This window comes from Prionailurus bengalensis, chromosome B4 (genome assembly GCF_016509475.1).
Source record: "Prionailurus bengalensis isolate Pbe53 chromosome B4, Fcat_Pben_1.1_paternal_pri, whole genome shotgun sequence".
Classification (NCBI taxonomy): Eukaryota; Metazoa; Chordata; class Mammalia; order Carnivora; family Felidae; genus Prionailurus; species Prionailurus bengalensis.
The window spans coordinates 79,442,450-79,468,417 of record NC_057358.1 but is presented as its reverse complement, the minus strand read 5'-3'; the positions used below and the strand labels follow the sequence as shown (position 1 = coordinate 79,468,417).

At 53.9% G+C, this 25,968-nt stretch overlaps 1 protein-coding gene across 1 annotated transcript; it reads left to right on the top strand.

Annotated features, from left to right (window-relative positions):
• Positions 1 to 21,492: 21,492 nt before the first annotated feature.
• On the top strand, positions 21,493 to 24,477 carry SP7 (Sp7 transcription factor). Its single transcript, XM_043564071.1, has one exon. The coding sequence runs from the start codon at positions 21,596 to 21,598 to the stop codon at positions 22,835 to 22,837; it is 1,242 nt and encodes a 413-aa protein (XP_043420006.1). The 5' UTR covers positions 21,493 to 21,595; the 3' UTR covers positions 22,838 to 24,477.
• Positions 24,478 to 25,968: the final 1,491 nt, after the last annotated feature.

The following is a 25,968-nucleotide window of genomic DNA, read 5'->3' as shown; positions in this document are numbered from 1 at the left end:
CTGCAAAGGAGAGGCTGATGAGATTTGGAAACACCCAAATCCAATCTGTGCTCCACAGAGCACCTACTTGATCCTTCTTAAAAACTCTCATCTGTTTGTATTACACTCCCCCACTTAAATCTTTTCAAGGCTTTCCAGTACCCTGGGGACAAGGTGCTCCAACCTTAAGTTGGCCTGCAAGGCTCTGAGTCATCTGGTCTTCAAGTCTGGCTATGGTCTCCACCTCCCTGTCTGTACACGTTCTTCCAATGTGCCACGATCTTCCACCCCCACCTAACTTCCATGCATCTTTCTGGACTCAGTTTAACAATCATCTCCTTGGGGAACCCTTCCTCCCCCAACTCCTAAAAGAGCCTTAGGTCTCATATAACCCTGTAGTTACTTCAACTTTTGTTTCCCCCAAAGATTATAAGTTCCTCAGGAAAGAAGGCTACTACAGCGAGAGAGGGAGCATCCCAAGCAGGCTGCACCCTGTCAGCACTGAGCCTGATGTGGGGCTCAAACCCATGAAGCCATGAGATCAAGACCTAAGCCAAAACCAAGAGTCAGACGTTTAACCAACTGAGCCACCCAGGCACCCCAATAATTAAACTTAAAAAAAACAAACAAACAAGGTTTATCCATGTTCTTATAGATATATCCAGTTCGTTATTTCTGTTGCATAGTAGTCCCTTGATGATGGAGAATTAACTTCCTTATACCACAAAGCTGTCATAAATATCCTCATACATGTTCTCCTACAGTTCTATGCAGTATTTTCTTTCTTTTATTTAAAAAAATTTTTAAGTTTTTATTTATTTATTTTGAGAAGAGGGTGTGTGTGAGCAGGGTAGAGGCAGAGAGAATGAGGGAGAGAGAGAATCCCAAAGCAGGCTCTGTGCTCTTAGCACAGAGCCTGATGACGCAGGGCTGGATCCTGCAAACCATGAGATCATGACCTGAGCCAAGATCAAGAGTCAGACACTAAACCAACTGAGTGACCCAGGTGCCCCATGATAGTGATCATTCCAAAATAAAAATCTGGCCATTTCACCCCCCTGTTCCACACCCTTCAATAATTCTCATTTCCTTAGGAAAAAGCACTAACTTTTTTTTTGATGTTTATTTATTGTTTTAAAAAATTTTTAATGTTTATTTATCTCGGAGAGAGTGCGCATGAGAGAGTGCAAGCGGGGGAGGGGCAGAGAGCGAGAGGGAGACACAGGATCTGAAGCAGGTTCCAGGCTCTGACCTGTCAGAGCCTGATGTGGGGCCTGAACTCACAAACTGCAAGATCATGACCTGAGCTGAAGTCGGACGCTTAACCGCCTGAGCCATCCAGGTGCCCCAAATGTTTATTTATTTTTGAGAGAGAGAGAGAGAGAGAGCACAAGAGCAGGGGAGAGGCAGATAGAGAAGGATACACAGAATCCAAAGCAGACTCCAGGCTCCAAGCTGTCAGCACAGAGCCTGAGGCCAGGCTTGAACTCCTGAACCATGAGATCTTGACCTGAGCTGAAGTCAGATACTTAACTGACTGAGCCACCCAGCTGCCAGGAAAGCACAGACTTCTTAGCATGAAAAAGGAGTCAAGTCATTTTACATCTCTGTATGTTTCTTTCCTTCCTAAAATGACCTACCAATACTGCCTAATCCATAAGACACTTGTTTTTGTTTTGTTTTTTAAATTATCAGTGCAGATTTTTTTTTTCAACGTTTTTTATTTATTTTTGGGACAGAGCGAGACAGAGCATGAACGGGGGAGGGGCAGAGAGAGAGGGAGACACAGAATCGGAAACAGGCTCCAGGCTCTGAGCCATCAGCCCAGAGCCCGACGCGGGGCTCAAACCCACAGACCGCGAGATCGTGACCTGGCTGAAGTTGGACGCTTAACCGACTGCGCCACCCAGGCGCCCCAGTGCAGATTTTTTTTTAAAGTTTATTTATTTATTTTTGAGAGAGAGAGAACACGCACCCATGAGAGCACAAGTTGGGGAGGGGCAGAGAGAAAGAAGGAGAGAGAGAATCCCCAGTAGGCTCCACACTGTCAGCTCAAAATACAAGGCTCAAATCCAGGAACTTCGAGATCACAGCCGAGCCAAAGTCAGATGCTTAACCGACCAAGGCACCCAGGCGCCCCCATAAGGCACTTGTAAAGTCCAAATCAGTTGATGTAGGGGAAGTGCCACTGTAGCCTGTAAAAAACTATAGAAATGTTGGTTTTATTAATAGATTGTCTTTTAATATGTTTCTTCTCCTTAGAGGTAGGCTTCATGTTTATTTTAGCCGGACTTGAGTGATGTAAAAATGTGGGTGGTAGGGAGTGGGTGGTTCACTCATTGGATTCTCCTGGCAGCACCCAGGCCTGGTGTTAATACAGTGAGGGAAGAGGGACTGTGAGAAGGCTGGAGGCAAGGGGATCAGGCTAGTGAGGCTTAGGGCAGGGGTTTTGGATCCCTGCCCCTTCTCCTTCCCAGTTTCTGTAGGCATCTGAGTATGAAGATCAGGCGTTTATATTTTTCATTTATCTTTGTTATGTCTTATAACCTTCGAGAAAGGCTCATCATAGATGCATACTAAATGTATGTTGATTGGTGGAGAGAATCCGGACTATGCCAGGCTCAGATGTGGGAAGTTAGCCTTGTCCTTGTCCCTGTTGCTGGTGAACCAGGGGGTGAGCCTCCATGCTCCCCAGAGTTGTCTGTCTACTCCTCACTGTCCACCTCCCCACCACCTTAATGGCTTTTCTCCCCACACCCCTGTCCTATGTATCTTCCATCCATCCTTCAATTTTCTACAACAGGGGAACCCTCCTCTAGGAAGTCTCCTCAAGTCTGAACTGGGTGCTGCTCCCCTAGCATTCAGCACTCATAACAGCTACACAGCAGGCAGTGAATTTTCTTTATTTTACTTAATAAAATATTAAGTACCTTGTTGGTTTTCTGTGAGGGTCATTTACTCCCATTGACAGATAAGGAGACTGAGGCTCACGGAGTTTGCACAAATTGCAAGTGGTGGGGCTTGAATTCACACTCTAGTCTGTCTGACTTCAAAGATACTGCACTTACCCACTACTCAAACTGCCTCCCGGTATCATAGGAACATAGCTATTTACCTGGTTCTCTTCTACTAGATTGCACAACTAGATCCTTGTTAAATGCTGTATTGGACACTTCTAGCATATACCTGGAACACAAAAGATGCTCAGGAAATATCTGTGAAAGGAGGGCAGGTAGGTAGGTGGGGCAGGAAATAGACCCTTGCTTGCTGAATTCTGGCTTAGGAGACAGGACACCTTTGGACCTTTGGCAAGTGCCTTGTCCTCTCTGAGCCAAGATCGGGGGAAGGGGCAGAATCAGTACCATAGGCCTCTGAGACTTCTTCCCACCCGAGCCCTTGCCTCAGTGCTGATAGCTCTGCCACTGCCCCCAGCAAAAATGTGCCAACCTCTTTCCCCTAACCAGACCCCGGTGGGAGAGGGATAGGTGGAGTCACTGAGCAGCTCACTCCTGCCACCTGGTGGTATGGAGGAGCCTTGCTCAATCTTCCTTGCAGATCCAAGGAAGGTCTTGTCTGAAAAAGTCTGGAAGCTTTTGCACACTGCTCTTCAGTCCAGGAGTTTTGCTTTCTCTGGAATCCCTTCCCATTCACAGCACACATCAACATTCCTGCTATTCCAGTGCACTGAACTGAGCTGGATGAAGTTAAGACCCCTAAAGATCGTAAATTCTGGAAACATTGTGTTGTACACCTCCACCATAAGGGCTTCAAGACAGAAGCGACACTAAAAGTAAAAAATAAGTACAAGTAAGGTGCCACAAAATTCTGATTTCTCTTACGATGACTACTGGAATGCCTTTATTTTTTAAAATATAAAATACAAAGTATTTATCTCAACATTTCTGTTTGTTTTAGTGCCCCTGCTTTGCTGTGCTACGCACTAAGCACTAACGTAATGCTGGGTAGCACACCATGGACCCTGTTTTGGGTGACAGAATCTTCCTAGTGAGCTACCTGAGGGCAAGGGTTGTTGTCTTTTATAAGATTTTGCCTTTCGGGGTGCCGGGCTGTCTCAGTTGGAGGAGCAGGTGACTCGATCTCACAGTTGTGAGTTCAAGCCCCACATGAAGCATAGAGCTTACTTAAAAAAAAAAAATTACAAAAACTAATAAAAATAAATGGAATTGACCACTGAATTGATTAATAGGCTTTAATACTGGAGGGATACCTGGCTGTCTTAGTCAGTGGAGCATGTGATTCTTGATCTTGGGGGTTGTGAGTTCAAGCCCCACATTGGATACAGAGATTGCTTAAAAATAAAATCTTTAAGGGATGCCTGGGTGGCTCAGTCAGCTAAGCATCCAACTTCATGATCTCACAGTTCATGAGTTCGAGCCCCGCATTGTGCTCTCTGCTGTCAATGCAGAGCTGCTTGGGATCCTCTATCTCCTTCTCTCTCTGCTCCTCCCCCCCACTCACACATGATCTCTCTCAAAGCTAAACAAATATTTTTTTAAGAAGATTAAAAAATAATAATTTAAAAATTAAAAAAAAAAAGATTTCAGGGCACCTGGGTGGCTCAGTCAGTTAAGTGGCAGGCTCTTGATTTCAGCTCAGGTCATGATCTCCTGGATCATGAGATCAAGCCCCACATTGGGCTGTGCTCTGACAGCTTGGAGCCTGCTTGGGATTCTCTCTCTCTCCTCTCTCTCTAACCATCTCCCCACTCGCTCTCTCTCTCTCTCTCAAAATAAATAAATAAACATTAAAAAGATAAATAAATTAAAAAATTAAAAACAAAGATGAAAAAAAGGACTTTTACACTGGAACTACGGCAAGAAGTCATAGGCTAGATGGAGGAAGATGATGGTTGCACTAAATAAAGGACTTCCATGTATTTATAGAAGGAAATTATCAAGTAAGTGAGTAAAGATGGCTTGAGTCATTCCCTTACCAGGTGAAAGCTTGAGAAAGAGGAGGCTATGCCTTCTGACTAGGCCACAAGACCAAGGAAAGAACACAATGACTTTTGGTCAGGATGATTAGTTGTGGTTCTTATGATTATTATCATATTTCCTTATCCCTCTATGGTGATCTTGTATCCTAGAATTTCCAGAACTCCACAATTTCAAATATTTCTAGGGGCACCTGGGTGGCTCAGTTGGTAGAGCATGAGACTCTTGATCTAGGGGTCATGAGTTTGATGGGGCACCTGGGTGGCTCAGTTAGTTAAGTATCTGGCTTGGACTCAGGTCATGATCTCACAGTTCATGGGTTCGAGCCCTCATTGGACACTGTGGGGACAGCTTAGAGCCTGGAGCCTACTTCAGATTCGGAGTCTCTCTTTCTCTCTGCCCCTCCCCCACTCTCACTTCACACTCTGTCTGGGTCTCTCTCTCTCAAACATAAAATAAATATTGAAAAAAAAGTATAGGGGTCATTATGAGTTTGAGCCCCACGTTGGGCATGGAGCCTACTTAAAAATAAGTAAGTAAATAAAAATAAAAATAACCAAATATTTCTCCCAAACCGGTAAGATGTTCCAGAAAAGAGCCAACTATTCCACCCTCAGCTTTTCCAGTGCTCTGTCCCGTATTGTATTGTATCCATGCTGAAATCTGTACCCTTCCCAGCAAAAGACAAATATGCCAGATGTAAGAATTAGATCCCTGATGAAAAAAAAAAAAAGAAAAGAAAAAGAAAAGAATTAGGCCCCCATACTGGAAAGGCAGTGGGCAGAAGAGGATAAGGCCAAAGAATGGGCTGAGCAGGGGGGTGCCTGGGTGGCTTAGTCTGTCTAACTTTGGCTCAGGTCATGATCTCACAGTTTGAGAATTCGAACCCCGCATGGGGCTCTGTGCTGACAGCTCAGAGGCTGGAGCCTGTCTTGGATTCTGTATCTCCCTCTCTCTCTGCCCCTCCCCTGCTCACACTCTGTCTCTCTCTCCTTCAAAAATAGATAATCATTAAACAAACAAACAAAAAAAGAATGGGTTGAGCAGGAGGCACAATACCCACACTCTTCTTTTTAATCACCCTTCTAAGAGATAAGGGATCTGGGGGAGCAGTGGAGGGTGGGTGGTCACCAGTGAGACCACAGGTCCCAGGTTCCCAGAGCTCCGTGGAGCTGCATATTCTCGCCTCCTCTTTGTCCTTTGACTGCCATGAATGAACCCACGGACACCATATGCTTTTTCTCTAGGAATCTGGAAGCAACTAGAAAGTGCTCTGAGGCTAGCACCAAGGGGGAGCATCACAAATTTTCTCTACCCTGGTCCCCAGGATCCTGGAGAAAGGGGTCAGGCCTAGGAACCATCCAGAAGTCGAATGGAATGGTAGGTGTTGTCTGGCAGGGCACAGGCTGCCTTAGGTGTGTCTGTCTGTCCCCTTACCCTCTATTAGCTAAAGTCTCCCTGCTGTCCTACCTCCTCTGGTATTCTGGGATTCCTAAATTCTCCTTAGCTGGCAAGGAAAATCCAGTGCCCAAGGAGACTTTAGAGGGGTAAGGGACTATATGTATATACATAGAGAGAGAGGTCATCTAGGTGTTTGTTGAATGTATTTATGTGACTTTGTGTGTCCTCTAACACCTGGCCCCTGTGGTTCATGAAGTGTCACCATGAATGCCCATGGCTATGTGACTGTCGCATGTGGTGTGTGCCTTTGTGTGTCAGGGCAGGGGCTCCCTGTGGTGCGCATGTGTTGGGAGGGGATGATAGTGAGAGCCTGCCTCCCTCTCCTCCTCCCCCACCCCTGCTCCCATCTGGCCTTGATCAGCCGGTCCCTGGGGAGAGAGTCGCGGTTTCGGATGCAGGAAAATGTTCCAGGAAGCGGCCACTGTGCGGGCCCTGCTCCGGCTCCCCCAGCGGAAATTGTTCCAGCGGGAGGGGGAAGGGAGTGTCGAGATAGGATTAAGGGAGGGGGGTGGCTCTTGGCTCCCCTTTCCATGGGATAAAGCAGGATAAGTTGATGGGAAGCTCAGGTCACCCAGGAACCTGGAGGCTGGTACCTAAATCATTTAATGCAGGAAAATTGAGAGCCAACAAAAGAAGGTTCCTTTTCTTATCTGGTTCTCTTTCCGGTGAAGTTTGAGGACTGGGATCTGGGTGGCCCTTGTATTCCTTTTCTGGCCCTGCTAGCATGTATCCAAGCTGGGGATCAGGACACCTGGGTCTTGTCAGAAAGTAGTGTAGGGGGGGGGGGGCATAGGATTCAGTCCCCTCTTCTCCCCTCTGAGGGGGCTTTGAAGCTTGGATCCAGGACTGGGAGGGCTGCCTAATTGGGATAATGGAGGTTAATGGGGCGCCTGGAGGGGGTGGCCACGCTCCTAGATCAAAGAGCCCAGCTCTTCCCAACCACCACAGCTGGAGGTCACAGCTGGAGGGGGAGGGGCAGGGGCTTCGGGCCAGCCAGCAGGGGGTGCTCTGGCCCCTGGATGCTTGTCCTCTCGAGTGGGACCCCTTCTTCGCTGGGAACTACTTTTGCCTAGAGAGTGCTTATGGGGAGCGGGGGATAAGGAAACGGGGAGCCCCGAGATTCAGACTCCTCTTTGCGGGGATATGGGGGTGAGGAGACCGGCACCCGAGGCTGGCAGCCTAGGGTCGACGGCGCGTTAGTACCGTCGGAACCTCAGGCACTTAGGGTCCAGAGGAGGACGCCTGGGATCCAGGTCTCGAGACAGCCTGGGCTGGGGAGGCAGGACTCCCATGCTGGGTTCAGGCCGCAGAGAAAGTATTGGGCGGGGCCGCTGGGGGCGCTGGCTGGGGCGGAGGGGACAGGGGCACTCGGAGCGCCGCCGCCGCCGCCGCCTACCCCCCTCCCCCCGGTTGGCGCTCCCTCTCGGGCTCTAATCGGCGCGGCGGCCGCAGCGGGCAGAGTCAGCGCCGCCAGTCTCCGGGACGCGACTCCCAGCAATTGTGGTTGGGACCGCAGATATGCAGCTGCCTCCTGCCCGGGCGCCCGGCCCGGCCGACCCCGCCCGCGCCCCGCCCCCCGACCGGCCCGCCCCTCTGCCTCCGGCCGCGCGGGGACACTGAGGCACGCCTGGCCGGTGACGGCCGGGTTTAGACTTGAGAGCCCTCTCCCCACGTCCCCAGACCTCACGATCCGTCCGTCTGGTGGGGAAGGGGGGGACACCTATCCCCGAAGCAGCTGGAACTGGGGCTGAGACCCCCCGCCCCCAGTCCCGCCTTCGCTGGACAGCTCGCCGGGCCTCAAACCTCCACGCCCAAAGGGTCGAGCAGTGCTTTGAGATCCAAAGGGGGGCGCCCGATTGAGGGTGTGTAGAAAGGAGGTGGTAGTGGTGATGGCTGAGTCCCAAGGAATCGCATTAACCCGGGCCCCGGAAAAAGGAAGGATGGAGAAGGGTGGCCTAGGCTGACTGTGAATTTAGAGAGTTCCTTCGTAGGGGGAGGGGAGGGTCGGTGGGGAGAGGCAGGAATGGGTGTCAAACGGGAAAGGAAATAGTTAAGGAGGGATTAGGGCATTGTGTTGGGGACGGGGCGGGGAGTGGGGGGTGGGGGGGAGGGGAGTCCTTCTGCGAGACTGGAAGCCTGGTCCTCTGACACAGCATGGTGCCTTCCTTCTGTTGACCAGATCCAGTGGCTGTCAAGGGCCGTTCTCAGAACTGAATAGGTAAAATGCCTGCGTGTCCTGTGTGCGTATGCACACACACACACACACACACACACACGTCAAGGGAAGTCCCTCTTGACTGCTCCCCCCACCTCCCTTCTCACATCCGGTCAGGCACTAAGTCCTGCCTGCACTGCCTCCTCCACACCACCCTTCCCTTCACTTCTAGGCATCCCCTCTGCTGCTACAGGCCACATCTCACCTCTTACCTGGACTGCTGCCACACTCTGGTCCCCGTGTCTCTTAATTTTGCCCTCCTTCAAACTCTGACAATACTCATAAGCACCATTTATGCAACAACTACTAAGTGCCAGACACTGTGGTAAGAGTTCCACATGTATTATTCCTAATCCTTATAACAACCCTGGGAGGTTGCTGTATTATGTTTCCCCATTCTGAAGTAGAAGAATCTAAGGCATCAAAGGTTATATCGCCTGGCCAAGCTTACACCATAGTAAATGGCTGACTTACCCAGAACTTCCTGGCTCTAAGCCCCTATTCCAATCTACTCTCTGCTGCGGGGACTATCTTTCTAATATATGAATATTCCCGTATGTTGCCCTTAGGACCAGGTTCAGAGCCCTTGCACAGTTGGTTAGAACTTCTACATCAGCCTCTACTCTGTGCTCAGTCACACTCAACGTTGAGCATTTCGGAAGTGTTGGGGCGCCTGGGTGGCTCAGTGGGTTAACCTGCGACTTTAGATCAGGTCATGATCTCATGGTTTGTGGGTTCGGGTGGCATTGGGCTCTGTGCTGAGGGCTCAGAGCCTGCAGCCTGCTTCAGATGGTGTCTCCCTCTCTCTCTGCCCCTCCCCCACTTGCACTCTGTCTCTCTCTCTCAAAAATAAATAAACATTAAAAAAAAAACCTGTTGTTAATCTCTCACACCTCTGGACCTTTGCATACACTCTCCCCCTTGCCTGTAAATGCTTTTCCTCTCTTCACCTGGCTAACTATTTACTCTTCATTTTCTTTACCTAGTCATTGCTTCTTTCAGGAAGCCTTCCTTGATTCCCCAAACATAGGATTAGCTTCACTCTTGTCTTCAGTAACATCTAGTAATTTCTCTCTCCAGATACTTCCTACTCTTTATGTTAGTTGCTGGTTTGTGAGGCAAAGGGCTAGGACTGTTGTTCAGGTTGCACGCCTGAGTCTAGGTCGCTGTGCTAGGTGCTCATTGAGCATTTACTGCATGAAAGAATATTCCCCCGGTCCAGTCTACATCTCAAAAACAAAAACTGTGCTTCCAAGAAGAAGTGGAGCAGGTCAGAGATAGTGAGGGAAATGTGTGTCTAGGGTTTTGAAGAACCATTTCCTTGGGTTGTTCACTCCTAAGGATAGAAAATGGGATCAGGGCCCCATCATTCCAAGTTATCTTGTTTAAAGACACTAATACAGGGGAGCCTGGGTGGCTCAGTCGGTTGAGCATCCAACTTCAGCTCAGGTCATGATCTCGTGGTTCATGAGTTCGAGCCCCGCATTGGGCTCTGTGCTGACAGCTTAGAGCCTGGAGCCTGCTTGGGATTCTGTGTCTCCCTCTCTCTTTGCCCCTCCCTGACTCACACCCTGTCTCTCAAAAATGAATAAATGTTAAAAATTTTTTTTAAAATAATAAAAACACTAAATATATTTCATATATCCGACTCCAGGGCATATATTTTTACAAAGAGGCACTTCCTGGGCATGAATAGAGTCTTAATCCAGTGCTGACCCATGCGAGACACCCACGGCAGGTTCCCTTATTCCAGGATCAGGCCTCAGTCTTTTCCTCCGTTTTCCTTTTGTCCCCTGCCATCCTTGCTCCTTCCCTTTTCATAGCACTTCTCTTTATTTAAAAAATTTTTGGGGGCGCCTGGGTGGCGCAGTCGGTTAAGCGTCCGACTTCAGCCAGGTCACGATCTCGCGGTCCGTGAGTTCGAGCCCCGCATCGGGCTCTGGGCTGATGGCTCGGAGCCTGGAGCCTGTTTCCGATTCTGTGTCTCCCTCTCTCTCTGCCCCTCCCCCGTTCATGCTCTGTCTCTCTCTGTCCCAAAAATAAATTTTAAAAAACGTTGAAAAAAAATTTTAAAAAAATTTTTTTAGTTTTATTTATTTAATCTCTACCCCCAACATGGGGCTTGAACTCATGACCCTGAGATCAAGAGTTGCATGCTCTTCCAACTGAGCCAGACAGGTGCCCCAGGACTTCTCTTTCTGATTCTGATCAGCCTCTCCTGGAATTACTATATTATCTCAGGACTCCAATGTCCACTAAAGAAGCCAAGGCTCAGAGCAGAGGGGAGCAAGGGCCAGCACCAGGAGTCCTGCCTTGCAGCCCTGATGCCGGAAGAAGGAATGGGGAGACCCAGCAGAGAGTGAGGGAGTTGGGCTATACATATAGCATGTAAGTGTGGATACCTATGGGCTGGTGAGAGGAGCCCCATTTCCAAGCTCTCCTATACAGAGGTTTCTGGCTTCTTAAAAGCTTCCCTTTTGCCCTGTGTTCTCAGCTTTGCCTCCCAGAATTGGATCCTTTTACCCAAGGGCCCTGAGCCTAGGCTCAGAATGCTCCATCAAACCACAGGTACGTGCTCACATCCAGAAGTCCTGAGTGGATTGTCCCTCAACCCAAGGAGCAAGTTTTCCTGGTCACTAGCTCCATTGTTTTTGGAGGACCCAACAGATTAGCAGCTGTCCCTCAGGGCCTTTTATCTCTAGCCCCACCATCTCTGTTTTCCCCTGTTTCTCTCCGTTCATCTTCCTGTTTTCCTGTCTCTAGGTTTCTTTTTCTTTCCCATCCCCTCTGTGTTCTCTGTCACTGGTGTCTCTCCTGGAGACAAGGGCTGGGCCTGGGTGCATGGGGGTGGGGGTAGCGGCCAGACGAGGGGCCCGGGACATGAGCGCAACTTTCCAAGCTTCTCTTCCAGGCCCCTGTGGTTGGGGAGCTCCACAGAGGGAGAGATGAGTCAGCGGGCCCGCAGAGCAGGGGGGGGAGGGGTCTAGGTGGGGGTGGGGATGCCGGGGTTCCCCAGGGCCAGGGAGTTCGCTGGGGCATCTCCGTCTCTCATCTCTGGAGGATATGGGGAGTCAAGGAGCTCTGGTTCCCCAAAAGGTTCACTAGAGGTGGCTACACTAGTAGGAGCTGCAGGCAGCAGTTTATAGGACTGGCAGCGCCCTCCTCATCACCCTTATTCTCAGATTCCTCCGGGAAGAGGGGTTCCTAAATCCCCCCAAGGAGACTTCAGGGACCTTTAGAGCTGTACAGCTGTGGTGATGGGCCTGTGTGTATGTGTATGACACCTGCCATATATGTAAATGTGTGTACTGATGGGAGTGGGTGGGAGTCCCCAGTTGGGAAGGTGTTCTAGGTGACTGTGAGTCTGTCCCTATGTATGTACGCTGGTGTGCGCATTCTCGTGATTGGGGGTTAGGGTAGGTGTCTTGTACAAACATCATCTATATGAAGCTAGATATATAGGTGTGTATCAGTGTGGGTGCCTATGGAGTAGTCAGTGGACCCTTGAGCAACATGGGTTTGCACTGTGTGTGGGTCCATTTATACACCCATTTTTCTTACAGTCCAGTACAAAAGTATGTTTTCTCTTCCTTATAACTTTCTTTTTTTTTTTAATTTTTTCTAGTATTTATTTTTGACAGAAAGAGAGGCCGAGCATGAGTAGGGGAGGGGCAGAGAGAGAGGGAGACACAGAATCTGAAACAGGCTCCAGGCTCTGAGCGGTCAGCACAGAGCCCGACGCGGGGCTCGAACCCATGGACTGCGAGATCATGACCTGAGCCGAAGTCGGATGCTCAACCGACTGAGCCACCCAGGCGCCCCTCCTTATGACTTTCTTAATAACATTTTCTTTACTCTAGCTTACTTTATTGTAAGAATACGTACAAGTCTATAATACATATAACATACAAAATCTGTGTTGACTGACTTTATGTTATGGGGAAGTCTTCTGGTTCCACAGTAGGCTATCGGTAGTTAAGTTTGGGGGAATCAAAAGTTATATGCTGGTTTTCGACTGTGAGGGGGTTGGCACCTCCGACCCTTGCATTGTTCAAGGGTCAGTATATGTTCATAACTCAGCATGTGTGTGAGCGTGTATCTAAAAGTGTGTCACTCATTAGGTATGTATTAGGGTATGTGGATGTATTCCAGGGGCTCTGTTAGCTGTTCATGGGTGATTCTAGGGTAGCCAAACCTTCTATAACAACAACAGGAAAGGGTTAGGAGTCCCTTTGGCTTACGGCTGTCAGAGGGAGCCCGGTCTAGGAGGGTGAGCAGCGGGCAGTGGGTGTGGAAGGAGGCAGCTTCCTTAAGGAGTAGGGGGATAAGCAGTCTTCCACTCTGCCTAGTTTTCACTCTCTCTCCACCTCACCCCATCCCACCCCCCAGTCTTTCCAAAAGATCCCAAACCATTAGAGAGAACTGAGGCAGGTTCCGGATTCAACCCCTCTAACCTAGAAATCCCACCCTGATTCTTCCAGGGGAGGGAGGGAAGGGAGCGGTCCTGTGGTTCAGCCCAGTCCTGGGGTTGAGAGATCAGAAAGGCACCATCCCACCCCTTCCTTCAGGGGCGTCCATCTCAGAGCTCAGCATCTGGGTGGCCATGGGCGGAGGCTGAGGGGCCCCCAGGGTGGTGGGGGGTGGTGGATAGAAACCAGATGCCTAGGGGGTTTATACTGGAAGGACCAGAGCCGCAGCCTCTACCCGCCCCTGCCACATGGCGCCTCTGCCTGGGCTGCCCCACCCCCTGGGAGGCTGGGCTGAGGGAGGCCTGCAAGGGTGGAGGCAGGTCCTTGGTCAGGGCTCCCAGTCGCTGCCCCTACCCCCTGGGGGCACTGGGAAGGGGGTTAGGGGTCTGGACCCAGGAATACCAGGGCCTCGGCTGGGCAGTAGGACTATCTTTTAAATGAGTGTGGAAAAAGTCAGAACCCAGGGTCCCAAGGGAGGCAGCTGGGGCTTCAGGCAACCCCTCTACCTGGCTTTGGCACCGGCCTTTGGGAGGGGGCTCTGTGTCCAGGCGCTATCCTATTGGGGGTGATGCATCAGGGACCCTGGCTGACATATTTCTGGGAAACTTGCTCCTTCCTTTTCCTTCCCTAGCACTCCAGTCCCTCCCCAGGTACAATTAGGGATAAAGCCCCCAAGGGAAGTGGAGAAGGTTGACCTCTGCCCCCATCTCCTCTCCCCAACCCCGCATCTCTATTCATCCTTCCTTGTTCAGTCCTTTCCTTTTTTCCCCAATGTAGGCTGAGACCCAACCTCTTCTCTCACCTGCCACGGCTCTTCTCGGTTCTGGAGTCTACACTTTTCTCCTCTGCCTCAGTTGCCTGCCTGATCTAACTAGTCTCAGGCTTTTCTACTGGCTGTGCAGTAATTTCTCCAAAGCTTCCCCTTCTTATTCCCAGTTTCTGAGTGGGGGGCCCCAGAAGTCCATCTGGCACCTCAGCCTCGGATGCCCCCACCAGGGGGAGACTGGGAGGTCAAGGGGACACCCCACCACGGGCACTTCCTCTTGGGCAGACGGGTGGGGTGGCCCATGTGTAATCATCGGACACAATTATGCGCTATTTATACTCCCTCCCCGCCCCCCACCTGCCTGGCCGCTTAACCCTCTGCCTCCTCCAGACCTGGCCATGCCTCCAGCTATTTTTTCTGTCCTGTCCTTCCAAGCCATTGTCTCTATCTTTGTTCCTCTGGGCCTGTTTCTTTTCCTTTTTCTTTTTTCTGTTCTCTGTTTTTTTAAAGCCAAGCACCTGGCCTTCTGTTTCCCTCTTGTCTCTTTCTCTTTTATGTCCCACAGAGTCTCTTCTGATTCTCTTGGATTGTTTTATTTGTTTTGTGTATCTCTAGGTCTTTCTGCTCACTCGCTCTTCCTTCCTTCCTTCCTTCCTTCCTTCCTTCCTTCCTTCTTTCCTTCCTTCCTTCCTTCCTTCCTTCCTTCCTTCTTTCCTTCCTTCCTTCCTCCCTCTCTTTCTTTCTCTTTCTTCTTTGTTTTCTTGTTTCTTTCTCTTTTGTCTGCCAGACACTCTGTTTCCCTAAACCCTTTCTCCAAATGCTGAGCCCCCAGGGTTGCTTAGGGTAATTCACATCATGGGGCTGGAATCCAAATGCCTGGTCCTGGTCCTGAATTTTGATTCTGCCTGCTAATTAAACTGCACTTAACCCTCCCTGAACCTCCAGTCTGCTTCTCCCTCTTCCCCACCTTTTCCTCAGTGGGCACAAAAGAAGCTAGGCAGTGGGCACTCAGGGGAGAAAGTGAGAGAACTGGGTTGGGGAGTTGGGGGGGGTCCTTTTCACTGATGGACATGGACCCCGCTGTGGGAGAGATGCTACCGATTGGCTGCCCAGTCCCTTCTCTCTCATAAACTTACCTTAGGACCCAGGTTTCAATTATTAAGACTTTTTGGGTTTCCCTCACCCAACCTAGTCCACCTTCCTTCTTTTCTTCCCTTTGTGATGAGAAGTCATAGTTGGGAAGTCCTGCCGAAGCTCTAACTTCAAGTCTGCCTGCTTCAGAGGGAACTGATGCATGGCAGTGAGACAGAGAACTGGGAGCTCCCTCCCAGGAGAGCATGATCACTCAGAAGAACTATCCAGCAAAGCATAGAGATTTGACATGTGGCCAAGAGGAGCTTAGGGATGGTAACTGGCAAGGAATGATGAAGGCTAGGGCTTATCTTTTTGGGAGTCAATCCAAAGGGGCAAGGTTCGAGCACGGATGAGTTGATCCAATGAACTTCTACCTCCACCCTCACTCCTTCCCACCTGAAATTTTCTTAGAATCGGAAGATCCAGGTTCTGCCCCACAAAATGAGGTAGGCCTAGGTGGTACTTTCTTAGGAGTGAAACTGAGGCATTGGGAAGAAGATTGGGGAACCCCTGAGCCTGTGCCAAGCCTTCCTCCCACTCTCCACCCCTTCCTCCAGGCCTTGCTCTGGAACCTGCCTCAGTGACCCTAAAAGTTTGGGCAGCTGAAGCCTCCACCCAGAGCACGGCCCCCCTCCTGTCTCTCACAACACGCTCACACACACACTGTTCTCCTGATCTAGAGGTGGGTGACGGGGGACGCAAGCATCTCTGTGGTCAGCTCGGGTGTATGTGTGGTGTGTGCACCTCCAGCCATGTTCCTGGGCTCATCTGAGTGTGAGTGTGCCTGTGTTCATTCATGACAGCGGCTGTGGCCGTGTGGGCAGTGCTGTGTGTGCGGACGTGTGCATGTATCATCCTGTGTTTGTCCGTGAGTGCGTATGTCAATGTGTTCCAGTCTCTCTGTGTGAGTGTCGTCCCCAATCCCCCATCCCCCCCCTGGATCTCTAATTAGTGGTTTGGGGTTTGTTCCTTTTCCCTCCTGTTCCTTCCCTCAGCGGCGCGGCGGCCTCAGCAGCAGTAGGAGCGGCGGCAGCAGAAGCGGCGGCAGCAGCAGCAGCCAGGACTCTGGAGTCAGAGTAGGATTGTAGGATCGCAGCCCGAGTGGGAGCAGGAGTGGAGCTGGCCTGGGAGAGGAGCGGAGCCCTCCTGGGGCCCTCAGACCACCCCTTGCCTGCACTCCCACTGCCAGACCTCCAAGGAGGAGACACCCAGGACACCCAGCCCCAGAGCCCCCCAGGTACATGACACTGGGCAGCCCTGGGAGGGGTTCCCGCGGAGGTCTATGGGATTGCTGGGGGCAGGGTGTGGGACACCTGGGCCCACCGTCCCTTCCACCCTTCCCCTTCAGCAACCCCCCCCCCCCAACCCAGGACAGACACTTGACAACTTGCCCAGGGTCCTACCCTCCTCCTGCTTCCACCCCTTCCCTGGAGCCCTGTTTGTCCTCTCCCGCCCAGATCCCTTCTTTGGGGAGCTCAGCAAATGGAGCAGGAAATTTGGACCCTCTGCCTCCCTCTCTCGCCCTGCTCATTGGATCTGGAGCCTTCTCCGCTGGGAAAGCTGTAATTAGAGGGTGGATCCCTACAGACAGAGAGCAGCCCCCCCCACCCCCCACCCCCCAGTCCCTTCTAACTTTAGATCTCTTCTCTCCCATTCTCCCATTCTCCCTCCCTCTCCCTCTCCCTCTCTCTCCGGCTCGGCTGGCTCTCTCCATCTGCCTAGCTCCTTGGGACCCGTTCCCCAGCCTCAGGATGGCGTCCTCCCTGCTTGAGGTAACTGCCCCCTCCTCCCCCCAGGACACCAGCAACGGTCCTAATGGTCCTAATCCCTCCCCGCCCCCTGCCTCCCAACTCACACAGACAGTGGCTGTGGTGCTTGTCACTTCCAGGGTCCCTCTGATGAGGAGAGAGGACAGGGCTCAGAGGGGGGAGCAGAGGGCCGGAGGAAGGGCTGGAGAGAGAGGGGCCAGGGGTCAGAGAGCTGTCAAAGGAAGATGAGAGGGGCCAGGTCAGAAGAAGGCATGGACCTCTGAGGTCCACAGCACACACCAACCCCGAGGAGTGGACAGGGATGGAGAAAGGAGGAAGAGGAGGGGTAGGAGATGAGTCAGCCCTCACAGACAGGGAGAGAGAGTGAGAGGGCTGGTGCGGTGGGCACCAGGCACTACACTTGGTATTAGTGCCTTGGGGGTCCCATATCCGGGAGCTCCTGGCCTGAGCCTGGGCCACAGCTTGTCTGGTTTGTAGGTGGGCAGGGGCTGGGCCTCGGGGCCGGGCTGTGTAGGGGAAGAGGTGAATTATGAGAGAAGGGAGAAGGGCAGCCCTGTGCATGTGGGGGGGCTGACCAGAGGAACTGGGCCCAGGCCTGAGAGGGAAGCAAGGAGGAGGGCCAGGGTCTGAGGCCGCCTGCCCGGCTCACAAATATTTAGCTTTCAGCCAAAGACAAACTCAGCTCTATTTTGGGAGTGGGAGGCTCCAGGGCGGACTGGGCCACTTCCCCTACAGGCTGGGACCCCGGCATCCCTTGCCTTTGGCACTGGGGTTGGAGGGCGCTAGGGTACCATGGAGGTCAGGTTTGGGGGTCTTGAGAAATCACGGACTCTACCAGCGGGGGCAGGAGGAGACTCCAGGTGCATAGTTGGAAAGGAAGGACTCATAGCCACTCAAAGCCACTGAGAATGTCCTGAGTTCTCCTGGCTTCTGGGTCTCTGACTCTGTTTCTCTGTCATCATCTCTGTCCTGTTTTCTGGGTCCCTCCACAGGAGTTTGGGGCCGACAGCCCACCCTTCAGGTCAGCCACCTTCAGTAGCCTTGAACTTTCCATATTCACAGGCCCCTCAGAAGCCCCCATTTCTGCTCTCAGTGCCCTAGCTCAGGTCCCAGGGGTGATGGGCTGACCAGGAAGCGGATTCATTCAGCCTCCGGGAGAGATGTGTGTGAGACCCGAGCGAAAATCTTTTTTAACACCTGTGTTCACTGGCCTGGGCGGAAGTGCTCGGATGGAAACCAGCGTGCCTGCATATGCATGGCTGGCTCCGTGCGAGCACAGGTGTGTGTGTATGTGTATCAGCTGGGCCATCTGAGCATCTGGTCGTCCAAGTGAAGAATCGTGTGTGTGTGTGTGTGTGTGTGTGTGTAAGACCGGGAATGGTGAGTTTGTGACTGAGTTTGAGGGAATGGCATGCAAGCCAGTGGTGTGGACACGATGTCTCTCGTCACTGCTCCTGCTCCGTATCCAGTCGGGGTCCCCAGGTGTTGTGCTCTACTTCCTGTTGCAACGTGGGCAGATCGCTGACCCTGCCATTTTCCCACTGGACTCTATATCGAGCCGTCATTGAAACACTGCGGTTGGTCTTGAGGAAGTTCCGGGACCAAGGTGTGTGGGGATCCTGGGTCCATCCAGGGCAGGGGCAGTGTCAGTGGGCGTGGGCACCACGCCAGGTTGCCAGCGTGGCACTGGTGCCTGGGGGGAGGGGCTGGCCCAGAGGCCTGTTGGAAAGACACAGGATCGGGGTAGCACTTCTGGGCTTTTCATGTCCCTCACTCCTCGTGAGCTGGAGATGCCCCCAACACAAAGGCACTCCAGTCCTTCTGTCTGTTTCTCCTACTCTTGGGGCACTGGGGCCCTCAATTGTCCCCTTCCCCCACCCAGGAAGCCCCCTGCCTGGTATAGGTGGGCTCTCTGGTGGTGGGAAGAACTTGGAGGTTCAGAGAGGGAAACGGCTGCTGTCCGATGAAAGGATCACCTGGGCTGAATGAACTGCAGGGGAAGAGGCCAGAGGGAGGAATGGGGGTGCGGGCCAGGTGGGCAGGGAGAATTGCAAGTGGGGAGACCCAGACAACATGGCGGTGGCTGAAATGGAGAACTGGAACCCAGGACCGTGTGTGCCCAGAGTGGATGGCCAGCTGGTCCTCAGATGTAGCGTGAGCTTCAGCAAGAGGTCAGCCCGGCACCGTGAGCTCCCCGGAAAAAGGGGGCCCCCTTCCCTGGCTGCATGTAGGAGTGAGAGAGCTGGGACAGCTCCTTGTTCTTTCTCTGGAGACTCCTTTTCAGTACTTGAAGCCTGCTTTTATTGTTTTAGCGGAAGGTGGGGGGGGCAGAGGTCAGAAGAAAAACAACCGGAAGGTGGGACCCCTGGGCGCCCAGGAAGGTGATACATTTGATCAGGTATGGGGGTGCATATGTAGGACCCCCTCAGGAGCACGCAAGCAGCCACAGAAGGGAAACTGAGGCTCTGATGAACCTAGCCAGGTGCCCGGCTCTTGGCCTCCAGAACCTTCCGAGTGGGTCTGGTGCCTTGCTCCCCCTTCTCTGCCCTCAGGGGCCCTGAGGGCCACCACTCCAGGGCTGGGGTCTCCTGTTGGCCTGGGGCTGCTAGCCTTCTTTCACCCCTCCTTCCTTCTCCCCAGCTGGGTGGGGTCCCTGGGCTTGGCTGAGGCCCCTGTGGCCACAGTGTGAGGGCCGGGCGGGGGGGGACGGCGTCGGCGTTTTTAAAAATAAACCGACCGCAGGGAAACCAACGGAGCCGGGCTGGGCCGAGGGGGAGAAGCGGTCAGGGGGAGAAGGAGGGAGGAGTGGCCTGGTCTGGGGGTTTTCTGGGGCCCAGCATCATGGTGGTTTTCTCTTAGGTAGGAGATCTGTCCTCCTCCTCCTCCTCCTCCTCCTCCCCCTTCCACTTTATTTTTTCTTCCTCCTTTCTTTCCCTCTGTTTTCCTCCGCCTTCCTGCCTTCCGAGCCCAGTCTCTCTCCATCACCTCTTTGTTTATTCTCCTTTTCCTCTCTCTCCCTGCCCTTTGTCTTTTCACCTTCCTGCTCTTTTGGGTTTCTGCCCATTTCTGCCCCTTGATGCCAGTTTTCCCCTCTGCCTCCCCTTCCCCCACCCCTGGTGGCTTTTATGTCTGTGCCTCACCCTGTGCAGGGTCCTTTGCTCCTCTCGGCTCTGGGTCTCTGCCTCTCCCCTTGGCACTGCATGTTTTTCCCTCTTCGTTCTGCTAGGATTTGACTCCTGCGCCGGCTTCCCTGCCTCAGCCTACCCTCTGCTTGGAAGACTCCAGGGAAACTTTGGCTGGGGAGGACCGAGGGCTTTTCCCGTAGCCAGATTTGAGGAAGGTTTTGGTGGCTCAAATTTGGGAGGAGTCCGTGGGGTCAACAGGACTTCAGAGAGAGGTAACTGGGCAGGGCGGGGGCCTCAGGTTTGCACTTGGGGAGCAGCACAGGGGTGATGACTGCACACACCCCTCACTGCAACCTTAAAACCCCAGACCTACATGTAGGATTGGTGTCACACACACAAACCGCATGCTCGGAGGGACCGGGCAGGTCTTAGATGCTTGGGTTCTTTTTTAGCTTTCCTGGGAAAGCACCGGGTACATCAGCTTTTGAGGACCCCAGTCGGGGAACTGTACAGGGCCAGCTTTTGAGGGCATCTTTTTGGGTGGGGTTCTCAGTATGGATATCTGTACCAGTCAGAGATTCTGGAGGGGATCTTCTCCTCCTGGGGTGTCCTGAGGTTGACCCAGGGAGGGGTACCACGAGTTCCCGAGGGATGGGAATCTCAGGGTGGTTTGGCCAGGTAGCAGTAGCATGATGGGTATTAAGGGCGTCTTGTGCTTGGAAAAGAGCCCCGTGCCTCACATCTATATATCTTCCTTCACTCACGGGGCTGGAAGGGTGTCGAGAGATCAGCTACATGAGGGCTACATGTTAGGGGACACTGGACATGGAGGGGCATGGCCATGAGCCAGTATCTTAGCCATCCCAATTCCCAGCCCCAGAGGAGTGTGAGGACTTCGGGCTCCTCCAGCCTTCCCAAAGGGGTACCAGCTGGCTCCACAAAGCAGGAGGGTGCCCACTGCCCGCTTGAAAGACATTCTTGCCTCAGCCACAGTCCTGGCTTGGCGGCAGCCCTGTTCCCTCTCAATGTCCCAGTGTCTCCGCGTCGCTTCCTCTTGCTCCCCAGCTCCAGAGTCCCTGCCAAGAGATTCCTTATTCCTTACATGAAGCTGTGGCCTCAGGGAGACCGGGCACTCGCTGCCTTCTTCAAGAGCTGAAGCAGAGACAGGAAGTGGGATATGGGGGTAAAGCTGAGAAAACCTGGAGTGGGGAGGGGGCGGTGACTGCAGTCCCCTAATACTTCTCTTTCTCCCCATGTGTCTCTTTGAGACTTATCTTTCCTCTCCAAGTCTCGGACCATGACCTCTACTCTGAACCCACTTCCAGGGGCAGGACCCCTAATTCTCACCTCACTCAGGTGTGGCGTCCATCCCAGGCTCTTCTCATTGCTATTTAAGAAGTGTCTCCTGTTCCTCTGAGTCCCTGGCACCCCCCAGGAACTCCACCGTGAGCTTGGCCTGGGTCGGGTTGTTAGGCTGCAGTCTGGACCTCCCTCTCCTTCCGTGAAACCATCTGGGCTCTGCCCTGGGGCCCAGGGCTCTTGGCTGGCCCCTCCACCTCCCATCCTCTTGAACTCTTCCTGGAACCCCCTTGGTTCTGCTCTCCAAACCTCCGGGCCTCACCCCAGGGTTTTGCTCTTCCTTCTACACTTTCTCGTCTCTCCCTAAGCAGTGCTTCCCTCTGTCCACAGGAGGAAGCTCACTATGGCTCCAGTCCCCTGGCCATGCTGACGGCGGCGTGCAGCAAATTTGGTGGCACCAGCCCTCTGCGGGACTCAACGACACTGGGCAAAGCAGGCGCAAAGAAGCCATACTCTGTGGGCAGTGACCTTTCAGCCCCCAAAACCATGGGGGATGCCTACCCAGCCCCCTTTTCAAGCACCAATGGGCTCCTCTCACCTGCAGGCAGTCCTCCGGCACCCACCTCGGGCTATGCCAATGACTACCCTCCCTTTTCCCACTCATTCCCTGGGCCCACGGGCACCCAGGACCCTGGGCTGCTAGTTCCCAAGGGCCACAGCTCTTCTGACTGCCTGCCCAGTGTCTACACCTCTCTGGACATGGCACACCCCTACGGCTCCTGGTACAAGGCAGGCATCCACGCAGGCATCTCACCGGGCCCAGGCAACGCTCCTACTCCTTGGTGGGACATGCATCCTGGGGGCAATTGGCTAGGTGGTGGGCAGGGTCAGGGTGATGGGCTGCAAGGGACACTGCCCACAGGCCCTGCTCAGCCTCCACTGAACCCCCAGCTGCCCACCTACCCATCCGACTTTGCCCCCCTTAATCCAGCTCCCTACCCAGCTCCCCACCTCCTGCAACCAGGGCCCCAACACGTCTTGCCCCAAGATGTCTATAAACCCAAGGCAGTGAGCAACAGCGGGCAGCTGGAGGGGAGCAGTGGGGCCAAACCCCCTCGGGGCGCAGGCACAGGGGGCAGTGGAGGATACGGAGGCAGCGGAACGGGGCGCTCCTCCTGCGACTGCCCCAACTGCCAGGAGCTAGAGCGCCTGGGGGCAGCGGCAGCTGGGCTGCGGAAGAAGCCCATCCACAGCTGCCACATCCCCGGTTGTGGCAAGGTGTACGGCAAGGCCTCACACCTGAAGGCCCACTTGCGCTGGCACACAGGCGAGAGGCCCTTCGTCTGCAACTGGCTCTTCTGCGGCAAGAGGTTCACCCGTTCGGACGAGCTGGAGCGCCACGTGCGCACCCACACCCGGGAGAAGAAGTTCACCTGCCTGCTCTGCTCCAAGCGCTTTACCCGAAGCGACCACCTGAGCAAGCACCAGCGTACCCACGGCGAGCCCGGCCCAGGGCCCCCTCCCAGCGGCCCCAAGGAACTGGGGGAGGGCCGCAGTGCGGGGGAAGAGGAGGCCAGTCAGACGCCCCGACCTTCGGCTTCGCCGGCCCCCCCAGAGAAAGCCCCTGAAGGCAGCCCAGAGCAGAGCAACCTGCTGGAGATCTGAGCTGGGTGGAGGGTCTCCAGCCCCAGGGCTGCCTCGCCAGCCTCTTCTGGCTTCGTGGACCACTGCTTGCCCCTCACCCCCTTTTGCCCCTTGCATGCTGCCCTTGGGGCTCTTGCCGGCTCCCCCCTGGCCATTCTGGGCCTGGGGGTCTCCCAGCATGCCTCCTCAGCTCACCCCTCCCTATGCCTCGAGCCTGTAGTGCAAACTCTCATCTCAGGCCCTCACCTCGTGCCTGATTTCTGCACTCTGGCTTCCTAAGTTCTTCCCTCGCTCCTGCTCACGGCTTCCCTCTCCTCTGCTCTCACAGCATCATCTCATTTTCCTTCCATCTGGGCTCTCAACGCTTTATTTCTCCATCTCACTAACTCCTTAACAAACATCCTTTGTCAAGATCAGCTTCCCAGGCTGATTTCCCACTATCACTTAGCTTCCAGGCTCCAGTCTTCCCAATTTCTTATTCCACTAGCTTTCCATGCTCCAGAGCGTTCTTTTTTGTTTGTTTGTTTGTTTTTTGGTTTTTTTTTTTTTTACAAACACATGATGATGATGATGATGATGATAATTTATTGCCCCCTGGTGGCCTCTTTATTAGGGACCAGAGTTAGGGGGATTGGGGTTAGTGACCTGGCAGGGAGCAGGGTGCCAAAAGTGGGGCAGACCAGTGGGGATCTGATCCCAGAGATGGGGTGACCCCAGGGTCAGGGAGGCTGCCCCCAGGCCTGTATATTTAACCCCTATGTTCCAAGAGAAATGAATACTAATAATAATAATTCTATTTATCTAAGTTATGATGACAGGTCAGGTAGAGTGAGCTGGGGAGGGAAGGAGGTCCATTTCTGCTATGGAAATTTTAGCTAAATGTATCTCTGTTTAGAAAAAGTGTTAGTGGAGATCTTGTTAATAGAATTTCTATCATCAGGGTCTCAGTTAATGGGGTTTCTCTTTTAATGGAATCTCTGCTAATAGGGTTGGTTAGCTAGATCTCTGTTAAAGAGTTGATGGGGGGGGGTGTCTCTCAATTAGGGATCCCTAGTATTCCCAGCCCCAGCCAGAAGCTGTGAAACCTCAAGCCCTATGGAGGGGAGGACTGGAATGTACCCCAGCTTCCTTGACCCCAGAGCAGGTTCTTCCACTGCCCCTCCCCTGACACCATGACCCCGGCAGGCTAATCCCTTGTTGCCATGGTTATGGAGAGCTTGCAGCTGCCATCCTGGACACGCTTTTTGTGGAAGCCCACCTAACAGGAGGAGCACAATGGTTTGGATGTGCCTCTCCTAAAGAATAGGTGGGGAAGGCTTTCTCTGGGATCAGATTCAAGTAAATCAAGTATTTATTGAGTGCCTATTCTGTACAAGGCACTACTAGGCTGGTGCCTAAAAGCCATGAGAAAGAATTTATAGAGCTAGGAGGACAGAGGTCCCCAAGCAGATTTGGGGTTGCGTCCACAGGGCCCTCAACCTGGGACTTCCAATGCTCCCAACTCCACCTCTGGTGACTTTTAAAGCCGCTTCGTGCCTTTGAATGCCTTTCCTGTGACTTTGGATCCTCCTTTTCTGTCTCCTGCTTCCTCAAGGCCCCAAGTTAAAGGGTTAAAGCCTCTGGAGCTTGGGGAGAGGGTAATATTGGGGAAGGGAAAGGATCATGCCCTCATGGAGTCTTTTTTTTTTTAATTATTATTATTATTTAATAAAAAATTCGATTTTAACTTTTGTCCTGGTGAGAAAAGAAAAAGAGGAAGGAAGAAGAGTGAACCACAGGATTTTTCCTTGGCAAACTGGGCACTCCCCACGGGCATCCTATCGTGCCCGTTGGCACACTGTGCCCGCAGCAGAACGCCCGCGTCGGCCAGGCCCTCGGGCGGAGGTCAGTATTCGAGCGCCCAGAGCTCTCCGTGTCGAGTCGGGAAGGCGGGGAGGTTTCCTCCCCGGCTCTTTCCTGCTTCTACCTCCGGACTCCGGCCAGGGCAGGGAGCCGGCCGGCGCGCCGGCCCCGCGATCGCCGCGCTGACTACTGCGCCGCCCCGAACCGGTCCCGGCGGGCGGCCCCGGCCTGGCACGTAACCGCCCCCTGCCCCGGGCCTGCAATCAGCCGTGCCCGCCGCCGAGTTAGCGGACGAACAAAAGCCACTCTGTGGCGGCCAGCCCGGAGCCACAATAGGGCTTTGTGCGGCCCCCGCCCCCGGGCTCCCCCGCTGGGCTGAGGGGGCGCACCGGCGGCGCCCCCGGCGACCGTCACCCCCCCCCCACACTCCCGCCGGCTCGGGAGGCTCTGCGGGCGGGCTCGGACCGCCAGCCCCCTCCTCAGCCGGCCGCCGCGGCCGCCCCGTCCAGGTGCGAACCCTCCTGCCCTCAGGCGGGGCGCGCCGCTTCAAAGGGACTTTGAAGAGGGCCGCGCGTTCCAGGGCTCCTCCCGCGGACTGGGGTTGGGGGCCGCGGCGGAAGAGACGCGGGGTGGGGGAGGGGGTCCCGGGCTCCCGCCCCCATCCCGCCGGGCAGGCTCCCCGGGACCCCCCAGGGCCTGGCCCTCTCGCCTCCCTGTCCCCGCCTGTCCGGTGCCAGCCCCCACCCGCCGCGGCCTCGCGGTCCTTCCCTCCCGGCCCCTCGGCCCCTTTCATCTTCCCTAGACTCCGCTTGGGGTTTTGCTGGTTTCTGGGAGATAAAAACCGCCTCAAATAGCGGCGGCGCGCTGCCAGGACAAACAGGGCCCGGCGGGCCATGTGCGCCTGGTTACCGGCCCTGAGCCGGGGCGCCGGGCCTCGGCGGGCCGATCTCCCGGCACGCAGGCTCCAGAGGCGCCTCCCGCCTCCCAAAGTCGAGGGCCCCTTTAAAAGCCTCGGGCAGGGCCGCTGCCTCGGTTTCCCGCCCAGGTCGTAGGGAAGGGCCCCCCCGCCCCCCATTTGGAGACCGCCCGCTGAGCGCTCGGAGTTCATGGGGGCGGTGGGTCACAGTCTCTGTGTTGCCGGGGCCGCCGCGCCCCCTGGTGAAATTAGTGGGAAGTGCGCTAGGCCTGGAGGTCGGCCTCCCAAGAATCTGCAACTCGTGAAAAACACTGGACAAACCTTAAACACCGGGCAGGCGGGGGTCCGATGTGAATACACGGCGCACTGTTCCTCCTCCCCAGTTCACATTACA